This window comes from Panthera leo, chromosome A1 (genome assembly GCF_018350215.1).
Source record: "Panthera leo isolate Ple1 chromosome A1, P.leo_Ple1_pat1.1, whole genome shotgun sequence".
Lineage (NCBI taxonomy): Eukaryota > Metazoa > Chordata > Mammalia > Carnivora > Felidae > Panthera > Panthera leo.
Window position 1 is genome coordinate 14,269,639 of NC_056679.1, and position 12,642 is coordinate 14,282,280.

Here is a 12,642-nt window from a genome sequence, read left to right on the forward strand (position 1 = left end):
ATCATGATCTCACGGTGCATGGGTTCAAGCCCTGAGTCAGGCATTGTGCTGACAGCTCAGAGCCTGGAGCCTGCTTTAGATTCTGTGTCTCCCTCTCTCTCTGCCTCTCTCTCTCAATCTCTCTCTCTCTCTCTCTCTCAAAAATAAAAATAATAAAAACATTGAAAACAATTTTTATCAAATTCAAAGGCAGGTATACTGCTAGAATAATGGCCTTCACATATCATGTAAGCCACTTGTTGGACAAGCCCACCAAAGAGATAACATTACAAATCAGATTGTTGCTTTGTCCTTTTAGAATGAAAGGAATATATCCATTAAGCTGGCATAGCTTAATGAATGCCTCTTTAATTAATTAATATCCATTTACTGAGTTTTCATTTACTGAGAACATCCCATGTGGCAGGGACTATACTTTGTGTTTTAGTTTATAAACATTATATTTCTTCTTCTTCTTCTTCTTCTTCTTCTTCTTCTTCTTCTTCTTCTGGCTTATAAACAACAAATTCTTGAAATTCTGTGAGGCTAGAAGTCTTAAGATCAAGATGCTAGCAAATTCGGTATCTGACTACAACCCATTTCCTGGTTCATAGATGGCCATCTCGCTATGTCTTCATGTGCCAAAAGGGAGCTCTCTGTCCTTAATTCTATTTTGTTAACATTTATTTATTTATTTTGAGAGAAAAAGAAGGTACGAGTGGTAGAGGGGCAGAGAGAGGGAGAGAATCGGAAGCAGCCTCTGTGCCACAGTGCAGAGCCTGATGCAGGGCTTGATCCCATGAACTGTGGGATCATGACCTGAGCCAAAACTGAAATTCAGAGGCTTAACCAAGTAAGCCTACCAGGCACCCTCTTTGCCCTTAATTCTTAAAACAACCACATTCCTAACACATTGGGATTATCATCCCATTGTACAGCTAGGAAAATTTTGATTTAGGTAAATTACTTATCTTGCCCAAGTTCATAGCTCACACCCTTCATTTCTATCCTGTGACATCTGTCAAGGTTTCCCACATTGCTCATAAGAACAATACCATCACCCCTGCATAATGATTGAAAAATACCAGCAAAAACTTGCCCATATTCTGGATTCCATACTGATTACCATTGTTTGGTCAATGCATTTTTCTATTCAGATAGCACAATCAATTAACTTTGGATTTAATTAGATTATTTACTTACCAAAGATACATCTGGTTGTATCCATAAGGTTTGTGATTTTAAATGGTTGCCATTTATTGTGGTACTTAGTAGCTTTTATCTCAGAGGGCAGTTTGTCTTCATCTTATCCCCTGATTCTAAAAGCATCGTAATGTATGGGGCGCCTGGGTGGCTCAGTCGGTTAAGCGTCCGACTTTGACTCAGGTCATGATCTCACAGTCCGTGAATTTGAGCCCCACGTCAGGCTCTGTGCTGGCAGCTCAGAGCCTGGAGCCTGCTTTGGATTCTGTGCGTCCCTCTCTCTGTCCCTCCCCCTGTCCCTCCCCTACTCATGCTCTGTCTCTCTCTGTCTCAAAAATAAATAAAACATTAAAAAATATGTATTTTAAAAGCATTGTACTATAGCCCAAATACATACCAGCCATCCTCATTTAATATCTAAATTTGCTGTAGATGTTTTGAACAGACCTATTGATTTACCGTTTCCCATTCTTCTTCTTCATATGATTGAATTATTTAATTTTTTGGCATCACGTATCTTTTTAGCCATTTTTTCTTAGAGGGTGGCCAATAATTCAAGTCATTTAGTATGTACTTATTGAGACCCCACTATATACTAAGTATTGCTAAAACAAATCATATAACAGTAAGTAAAACAAGGTTCCTGCTCTCAATGAGTTTATGGTGGAAAAGGTGAAGCAGTAAACAGGAAAAGCTGGTCATTTTCTTAGACCTGCTGATAAGTGGCTTTTCTCAATTCCTTTCCCATGCCCACATTTTTCTATTACTTTCTCTAAGAATGACATGATAACTTTCTCCCATGATTCCCATTATTGGTACTTAGCAGGATTTGTGTGATTTTTGGTTTGGGGATATTTTTGATGGTCAGAATTATTTCCAGATCAGCAATTTTCTTCCTAAATTGTTTGGGTTCAAAATGTCAACAAAGGCATTCAACATTTTATGATATATATTGTAAAATTTTAGCATACTTCTCTGAGCGTGCTGCAGGTAAGAATTTTAGAATAGCAAGAATGTGATTACAATAGTAATACTGTGCAAATTGGACCAAACATGTGATTATAATAGCACAATGCAAATCGGACTAAGCAAAGTTTATTAATTCTTTGATGATTCAGAGCCTATGTTAGCCTGTTGCCATGACAAAGTCAGGATCAGGGATAAAGTTTACTACATAAAATAGTTGCGTGAGTAGAAGTAAAGCTGGAGAAATTTTAAATATTGATATCAGTATGGATCAAAATCTGGAAGCACTGTAAAAATCATATTATAAGTTAATTGAAAAATGTACCGAATTACAGAATTGATGTATGAAATATATATACCATTTACCATTGCAATGAAGTGAATCATTAGACTCATATGGTTCATTTGGAGTGAGTCAAATATACATTACTAGCAAAGTTTTTTAAAAAGTTAATATTTTAAACATTGAGTTACACCGAATTATTCTTAGAATTCATAATTCGGATTTGAGTTTGAGATAACAAGTTCCTTTCCATCCTTCCCCCCCTCCTTTTCCTCAACTAATATGTATTTTAGCTCCTACTATGTACAAGACAGTGCCTATTAAGATACCGTGCACATAGAAATATTTGACAATAATCCATGAAACAAAAATAGTCTTAAGTCCACAGTTCCCAAACTGAGCATCAGGGAACCTGGGATGTCACGGTGAACTCACAGGCTTCTGCAGGGCATTTCATGCTTTTTAAGGAAAAACAGCACCATCTGTCAGATACCACACAAACTCTTAGCTCAAGTTAGTTCTACATTTCAGCATTAGATAGCACTGTGTTCTTTTTCATGACATCTTAGCTTTGTAGAACCAGTTTTTGGGAGTTGCTATGATAAAAATTTAAAAAAAGGAGCTGCATGAAACTCAGTATGGAACAGGAGGCATAAGGAGTGGTGTCAGATATAACAACAAGACTTAAGAAGCTGTGCAAAGCCCACGGTGCACACATCCCTTTACTAAGTAATTGTAGTTATTTAAGAATGAAGTAAAAATACTATTTTTATTTCAATTTATGAGTATTATATTTTCCAACAGCTACTTAGTTGTTAAGACTTATGTATTTATTATTTGGATCTAACCACCTAATAAACATGACTGTTAGGTATTTCTCTTGGCCCAGGGACAACATGAAAAAGTCCTTGACATACCAAGGGTAGCATGAATTGAAAACATTTAGGAACCTTTGTCTTAGGTTAGTGATCATTTCAGAAACTCAGTGGCTTTAGCAGACTTTTACAAATACAGGTCACTTTCATTCCTTTTTACATAAACACAATGAACCTCAGGAAGTTCATAATTTACACAGATTGTCCTGATTTTACTCCCTTGAGCTATTCCTGTGTCCCTTCTTCTGAATTCATATGTTTTCAAAGTTCCCGGCTCGTTTTTTTACATCGTTAGAGGGATATGTACAGCGTAGGTAGAGGCTGTACTCCCATGCACACTCTTTGCGGAGGCCTGCCACAATAACACAACTGTATCCATATATAAAGTTCAGTGGCAGCCATTATTATATGAGGTTTAAATCAAATGCTTACAAGCTGGCACCTGACGACCTGCCTACGTAGCTTATTAGCATAGAGTAGATTTGCTATATTGTTCACAAGCTACTTTTACTTATCTTGAGTGTAGTTTCACTTTTTTGGTCTTGTTGACTTGTAAAATACCCATTTGCAGCCATATTATACAAAAAGGTGTTTTCATTGGATAAAGAAGATGTGGTATATATACAATGGAGTATTACCCAGCAGTCAAAAAGAATGAAATCTTGCCATTTGCAACTATGTGGATGGAACTGGAGGGTATTATGCTAAGTGAAATTAGTCAGAGAAAGATAAATATCATATGATTTCACTCATATGAGGACTTTAAGAGACAAAATAGATGAACATAGGAGAAGGGAAGCAAAAATAATATAAAAACAGGGAGGGGAACAAAAACATAAGAGCCTCTTAAATATGGAGAACAAACAGAGGGTTCCTGGAATGGGTGTGGGGGGGGATGGGCTAAATGGGTAAGGGGCATTAAGGAATCTACTCCTGAAATCATTGTTGCAGTATATGCTAACTAACTTGGATGTAAATTAAAAAATAAAAAATTTTAAAAAGGTGTTTTCATATTGGTTTATTCTGAATAACTAAATGTATCTTTTCTATGGTAGAATTTTGAAAGATTGCTAATATCTGCAATTAAAATGTATTTTTTAATCTACCTAAGGATAAACCATTAATTATTTTAAGTGGGTTGATACCAAACCAATGTATTAGTTAATACTGATTTTTAAAAGGCATGAGTTAAAAGAGACTATGTTTGTTATGGTTTGCTTCATTTCTAGGAGGATATCACTGGCCACCCCTCGCCAGCTTTACAAATCTTCCAACATGACTCAGCGTTGGCAAAGAAGGGAAATTTCCAACTTCGAATACTTGATGTTTCTTAATACTATAGCAGGTAAGACATCTCATTCTTTAATTTCATAATACATTTGTGTTCATCAAAAACATTGGTAATATGACTTGATGGAATGCATTTTTTTTTCTTGGAATTCAAATACAGATTAGAATAAATGTGGGAGCACTCACGTTAGATGTTATCAGAAATGGTACAAGCTGGCACTGAGGTTTTAGATGCATTTGTTGTTGAAGAGCCTTTTCCTTGCTCCCCTTTGCCATTTCCTTTGCTGACAGCTTTGTCTGAAGGTTTATTAGAGTCAACAAACCATTGCCAGAAAGTGTCTGGAAATAATAATGGGAAAATGTAATTTCCCTACTTTGTCATTCTCGGCAATAGCAGCTAGACAGGAGAATAACAACAGGATTCTGCCTAGTACAGATGTCACCTGGATTATGGCATGATTGGGTTACAGGATCTTTTCTTCTTAAAATCTTCGAATAAAAATATAAAATCAGATTGCATTTCTAAATGATGAGTAACTGCCATCAACCTCAGCAGTACTGTGCCTGCAAATTAAAAGAAGGTAGTGGCTTTGTTTTCCTGTTAAATCATTGGCTGTCTGTGGTTAAACATATTTATGAGATTTAAGTGCCTCTTTCTTTTTTAAGTTCCAAAAGCCCTTATTCATGTTGAATTACAAAAAGTTTACCTCTATAAATCAGGCTCTGCAAAAACTTCTTGGAATAACATGAATTGAAGTAACTATATAAACACATATGCTCCCCTTTGGTTCTTGTTCTATTACGAATGAAGGCTCAGAACCATGAATTTAGAGACATGTTCTCTGAATAATCGCTTAAAAAGGATAACTGTGTAATATTACTCTTCTTAAATCAATCACATATGTGTGAATATGGATGCTATAGGGGTACACATAGTAAATATGGTGATGCAGATATATATTAGATAGGCAATAGAACACAATTTGTGAACAAAAGGGATAAAAAAGTTGTTGAAAATGTCTTTACATTTTAATCATTTAATACATATTGTAATGTAATGCCTTTGTGAATAGGACACTAGAGGTACAACCAAAGGTCTATTACGTAAATTAAATTTTATTGTATATTGTATACACACATCTCCATCCTCTACGTGTATCTTCATGATATATTCATGATGTCTTTCGTATATATAATATATATGTGTATATACATGTATATACACATATATATGTCAGTAAACATGATGTTTATATCTTAAAGAAACCTATTTGCTCCCTTAAAGATACAAGAAACAGGTTATACTGTTTAATTGGCACATATTGTGTCCATGTACAGATAGAGTGAACTTAAATATCTGAAATATAAAAACCTTCACTAGCATAGCAGGTAACCGCATGATGTAGCAGAAAGAAGCTTCAGTGCCAAAGAGAAGAAGGATAGAATCTGAGGTGTGCCAACTCTGTCCTAGAGCATAGATGGAATTTCAGGGTGTAACCCTGTCCTGGACTTTGCTCTTTCAGTAACCATATTTAATCTGTTTACAGCTGTTGTATCAAGTGATACGTTTGGTCATATATTGTCTCATTTTATACTATTTAAAAAATTTTTGTATTCTTTTGTTTTTCTTTGGCCTTATAAAATTTCTCCCATTTGTTAGTGACTGTAGGAATCCTGCTATTAATTCTCCTAGAGATATGTTTACATTTTTAAAAACCCTCTAAAGTATATATTCCTTATTTTTGAAGTCAAACATGAATCAGTTTTAATTACTCCTATATAAGAACTTAAAGTCAATTTACTTCTTGTTCACTGCTTATTTTTGTCAATATGATTTACTACCCAGAATCTATGTTCTTATAGAACTCATATTTTTTGGAGTCCCTATATTTTGCATATTCTGAAGGATTTCAAACTCTACTAAAATTTTCTCCTTGTTAATGCAGTACATCATTTTCAGCTACATGGATCTTTACCTGATTTTTAGGATAACGTTTGGTCTCTTTACATTTTTCTGCAGTGTTTTTCCATATTCCCTGTGTTAGGCTTCTCTGTTATCTATGCTTGAGAGATCTATCAAGGCTAATTGTCTACCATATGTCATGGATGGACATAAGATTTTTTTCCTTGGCTGTGTTAAGTATTTGGAGCTGTTGTATATAAAACTGGAAGACAGGGTGATATACCTCACTCACAGTTCAGTTTCCAGTCGAGCTGGCATTTATATTAAACTGTTCTGCCATTCTAAGGTGGGTTTCTTGCTGTCTTTCTGGATGGAATGTGGTCTAGTTCATTGTTCTAAAGGACTCTTCTAGTCTCCATCCCTTCCCACTACATTTCACTGATGTCAGATAAACTTCCCACAATATGGTACAGTACTGCCTATAACCACCGCCTACCCCATGCCTGTTGCTGTCTGGGAGTTTCTTTCTCTGTCAAGCTCTGGAAAGATTGCAGTCTGGATAAGATAACATTGTGTTCCCATCTGTAAGCTATACCTGAGCAATACAGACACTGTTTTTTTCCTGGTTGGGACAGTCTTTGGGTTTCTGAGCCAGAGCATGCAGATCCTAAGGGATGTCTCAGTGTCATTCTACTCTCTTTTGAATCACTGGGGTCTGTTTCATTTGATGACATAAAGAATGTATAGGCCACTGGCTTTTTAAAAAAATAATTCATTGGGTCTTTCCTTTATAATGATCATATCTAAACATTGAAGCCCGTCTGTTGTAGACGGCGGGATAAAATGAAGTATAAAATTGGGACTAGGAGCTCAGAGCACTTACAACTGGATGGGTAAATGAACTATACATAAATAAGAGAGCATTTTAAGACAGCTGATGTTAAGTGCTGAATAAGTGCTGTAAATAATGAATGCTCTGAGAGCTAAGCAGAGTGGAGGAATTTTAAATATGTGTTTGTCTGGGGAGGAAAAAAAGAGCAGAGCTTTACAAATATTTCTGCCGGTTGGACATGTGATGTGTTCAGTGGACACGGGTATCGTATCTTGGCTCAGAGCAGAGAATATTGGAGCTATCGGTAAGAGCCAGATTGTAAAGAGCCTGATCTTAGACTCTTAAGAGGTCAGTATGGTTTTGGAGTAGAAGGGGACACAATATAGAGTTTTAGGAAAATGAAACTGATGACTGTATATGGCCTGAATCGGAAATGAGATAGCCTACAGTTAGGGAGAGCTGTTGATAGGAGTGTATTACAGGTCTCTAGATACGAAGCCAATGTGTTCAGTTTTTTAGTAAATAGTCGCTGAACACACACTCTGGTTCTGACACTGCAGAGGAAACTAGAGTGTGGTTTCTGCCTTTGAAAAGATGATGGCGTAGTTGGCAAAACACATACGCACACCAGCAATTCCACGAAAAAGTGATAATTATTAGAACAGGAGAACATACAAAGCCATTTGGGGTCACAGAACTAGAAGGCATTACTTGTAACTAAGAGATCAGGGAAAGCTTTTCATAGGTAACACTTAAATTGAAAAGTATAATATAAGAAGTCACTGGAATCACGTCTGTAGGGGAGTGAAGAAAGTGGAACTCAGCAGAAAGAGAAATTGAAGCCCAAGGCAGTGCAGAAAAGGCAAGGGAGACAGGAGCTAGAAGTTCAGAGTTGTCTTGCCTTGAAGCAAGGTGGCCAGGCCTTCATTACCTCCTCCACACTGCTATCGCTGGATGCAGACTCCTGGGAAGGAGACAGGATCTTGCGTGAGAGGGCTTTCTTCTGATGCTGGCGACTCCTGGAGAGGGACTTGGCCGAGCACCACCAGCCACACGGTCAACACCAGCAACATGGCCACCAAGCCAGCATCCTCCAGGATACCAGTGGTTCTCAGAATCACGTGGAGGGCTTACTAAAACAAGGATCGTTGAACCCCATCCCCAGAGCTTCTGACTCAGTAGCTTGAGGGTGGGGCTCAAGAATTTGCATTCCTAACAAGTTTCCAGGTGATGCATGATACCACTGGTCTAGGGCCCACACTTTGAGAACCATTGCACCACCTCTATATTCCTTAAAAGATATATCCCTTAGAGGGGGGCTACTGGGTAACTCAGTCAGTTAGGCATCTGACTTTTGACCTCTGCTCGGGTCATGATCTCCCGGTTCGTGACTTCGAGGCCCTCATCAGGCTCCATGCTGACAACGTGGAGCGTGCTTGGGATTCTCTTTCTCTGCTCTCCTCCACTCTGTCTCTCTCAAAGTAAATAAACTTAAAAAAATAAATAAAAGATATACCTAAAGATAATTGTATTAATCCTCCATAGCACTCATATCTTCTATAGCACTGTCTATATCATATATTTTGGCATTTATGCTAATTTGTCCATAGCATTTTATGTGTATATTTCATCTCTCTAATGAGATTATGAGATTGCTACAGAAAAAAAGCAAGTTTTGCTAAGTAAATACCCATTAAATTGAACTGATTTATACTTAGGCTTTGCAAGTGTTTTGCTCGATTGTGTGATCTGTTATATGAATTTACGAGAATTGCTGGATGAGAGATTCTTTAAATTTCCTGGATTAAAGAGAAGATTTACAAAGTGCCTGGGTGGCTCAGTGGGTAACACTTGATCTGATTCTTGATCTCGGCTCAGGTTGTGATCTCACAGGTTTGTGAGTTCGAACCCTGCATCAGGTTTTATGCTGACAGTGTAGAGCCTGCTTGGGATTCTCTCTCTCCCTCTCTCTCTGCCTCTCTCTCTCAAAATAAATACATAAACTTAAAAGAATGAAAAATAAAGTAGAAAAGTTACAGGATGGGAATCTGGAAAGAAGATTGGCTTCACATTTTTAAAAATACAGGCTAATGTGACTTAGTAAATTTACATTTTCTGTAAAAAAGCATTTTGGTTCCTGTCTTACACTCTCAGACTCAACCTTTTTTCTCCAAAATATTGTTTTAGCATGACATATATAATACATTTATGCCCCATTTCTTGTTCTTCATATTTTGAGGTCTGTCATACTTGGCCAATTTTGCTTTTCTCCTTTCAAGATGCTTTTAAAAATAAGATTCTGTATAAAGCATACAGCAACAGTGTCTTAGTATTAATGCATTATTAGATTTTTTTAGACCCTCATGTGATACATGTATATATACATAATTGCATATAAATAAGCACACATTTTATTATATATAGGTGAGTTTTGTAAAGATACTTTACATGAAAAGTTTATCAAAAATTCTGAAAACATACTATTTTTAAAAGACACCTAAAAACTCACAGATGTTTTCATGGTCTTTATTTTGTTCTCCTTATAAATCTAATAAATATTCATTATAGAAAATTGGAAATATAAATGAACTCACTCATAAGCCTAGCCGTATATATCACATTAACAATTTTGGTGGCTTTTTTCTTTTTTCTTTTTCCATGTGTGCCTGTCTCATTGGGAACCTGCTACAAATGCAGGTTCGGATTCTATTTTTTTGATTTCATTAAATGTTCTTGGGAAGACATGATTTTTAAAACTGCATGAAAGTCCAGCTCAGGACTCTGGTATAATTTATGTAATGATTTCTGAAACACATGGTTTTGTTTTGTTTTGTTTTGTTTTGTTTTGTTTTGTTTTGTTTTGTTTTCAAGGAACATTAAGTTTTGGAAGATTTACGTAGAAGAATTTTTTCTTTTCTTTTTTATTTTTTTTACATGTAGAAGAATTTTAGTAATGCTTAGAGTTCAAATAAAGTATGGTTTCAACCTTTAATTCCTGGAGTTGACCCGATTTCTGTTCATTGTGTTCTGAAAGATACAACCTATGCCTCATTTTATACCTTATTAGATGCTACCATGAACAAGATGTTAAAACCTGGCATTCTTGCATTTAAGAAAATAGCAGAGTGATTGCTAACATAGCTTTGTCTAAATGATTCTGTTAGGTCTGAGGATTTTTCTAAAGGTTTTCGAGTTGTGTTTCATATGATCAGCTAATGAATTCAGCACAACTTCCCCAACCCCAACCTTTTTCTCCTGTTTAGCATTTTCCACTTTTTTACTCTGTGATGTACAAGCCCTCCCTGGTTAATTATGTATATATTTAGCTACTGCATGTGTTGGGCTTATTATTGTCATCTAATTAGATGTAACTTGAACTGCTTGCTTCTAGAAAAATCATTAAAAATTCTTTCCTAATGACCTAGAGATGACAAAATGTCTGTAAAGTGTGAAGAAGCAGACAAGCACAGGAACATCGCTCTTAAAGAGTGTTAATCCAGATGCTGCAATCATCTAATTAAACAATATTTTGCTGTCATTAACATTTTCACCAAGGAATTGCAGTTATAATTTCTTTGTCAGCTGTCTCTAGATCACTTTACCTTCAAAACTAAAGTGCCATATAAAAACATTAAATTGGATGGTTTAATTAAAAAGTTTTTTTCTTTAAATGAAGAAACATATCCAGTGTTTCTGAGATCTCATTTACTGTGCTTCACTTTTATTGTTTGAGTAGATTAGTGTCATAGGCTTGCAATATTTAATATTCATCTTCTAAGATAAAACCTTATGAGCATAGTTAGTAAAAAAAAAAAAAAAAAAATCAGCACTTACCACTGCTGGAAAAAAAAGAACCCTACCAATTACAGCATAAGGTTATTTACTAAATTTCAATTATCCTTAAAAAAAAAAAAAACCCAAAATATAAAAAACAAAAAAACAGAACAGTTGATAAGTAGGTTCCTCTAAGTGCCAGAACCTAATAGGTATTACTTTGGAAACATTTCATTTTTTTTTTTTAATTTAGTAAAGTCTTTTTGTTTGTTTGTTTGTTTCACTAAGGTGTTTAGTAAAATAATTAAGTAACATGCTAATTTATGAATGCAGAATCCCAAAGTACCATTTAATTATTCTTTTTCATCCATGTGATTTTTAAATACATTGTACATTTTTCATTTAAATAAAAAATATCCATATTGCAAGGCTTTTAAGTGAAAATTTTTATTTAAAAAGGTTTGACTATAACTGTATAAGTACATTTATTTATAAAATTTTTTTGTATTTATTAGAATTTAAATGGTGCTATCAGCCTTCGTAATTTAAATATTGCTAAATTTTCCTAAGAATTTATTTTGAAATAACCTTCCAAAGATCATTAAAAGTGAATTACAAAACATGTTGCAGAGAGCAATTTCATAAACTGTGAGTGTTGGCATCCATCAATGTTGTGTGTGTATTTTAAAGACAATGCTTGCTTTCTTTGTTCTTTTTCCAGAAATACTATTCTATCATTTCCTATATTATAAAGTCACTTCTATTAAAAAGCTGGTATCTTCAAATGTGGTCTCTATTTTTATGCTTTTTGCATTTATATGATACATTTAAGTACTGAGTCAAGAGAAATTGGCTTCTTATTTATTTTATCTTGAGAGGTGTTTTTTTCCCCTTAGTGTATAGGGTATAAAACTTTATCAGAAAATTTAAAAACAATTATGATATCTGATTTTCAACTAATTCATTTTTATGAATAATATAAATGTATGTTACATAAATAATAGCAACATTATTCTATGAAAATACACTCATTTAGTGGAAGACCTATTTTTCATTGAAACCGACAGATTTTTAAGTAGAATGGTAACCCAGAAAACGACAGAGCCTTAAATATGCCATGGGCCCAGTTAGAATCCCAGAAATAGCTCTGCTTAACCAATCTAGACTCTCTGTCTATATTCCACGTGTAGGAAAAAATATGGATAGTAATCAGGTGTCCTAGGTTAACATATACATGAGCTGTCAATAATATATTTAAAATTTTATACTTTTATACTTTGTACTTTGCAGTGATACTGGTTTGGCAGAAAATGTTCATGCACAAGACTTTAATAAAGGTTCCAAATTCTTATTTATTCTCATCCGTATTATTCTTCCCAGTAGACTTACACACATAAAACAGGTGCATTCATTGGCCGAGCTGTCTAGCTGCAGACATTTGCCTCATGGTTCACCATGTCACTCTGTCTCATATGTAGTGCATTGCCTTTGCACGGTCCTCATCCGCCAAGAGACCATCCTGCAACTTTCCTTTTTC

The 12,642-nt window shown here is 35.2% G+C and overlaps 1 protein-coding gene across 8 annotated transcripts in view; it reads left to right on the plus strand.

The window, feature by feature from the left end:
* Positions 1–12,642, plus strand: part of NBEA (neurobeachin) — a 683,574-nt gene that overhangs the window by 555,753 nt on the left and 115,179 nt on the right. For all 8 annotated transcript variants that reach the window (XM_042952224.1, XM_042952367.1, XM_042952503.1 and 5 more), the window contains one exon: positions 4,536–4,651. In XM_042952224.1, coding sequence (XP_042808158.1) covers positions 4,536–4,651 — 116 coding nt within the window. The remainder of the gene's footprint in view (positions 1–4,535; positions 4,652–12,642) is intronic.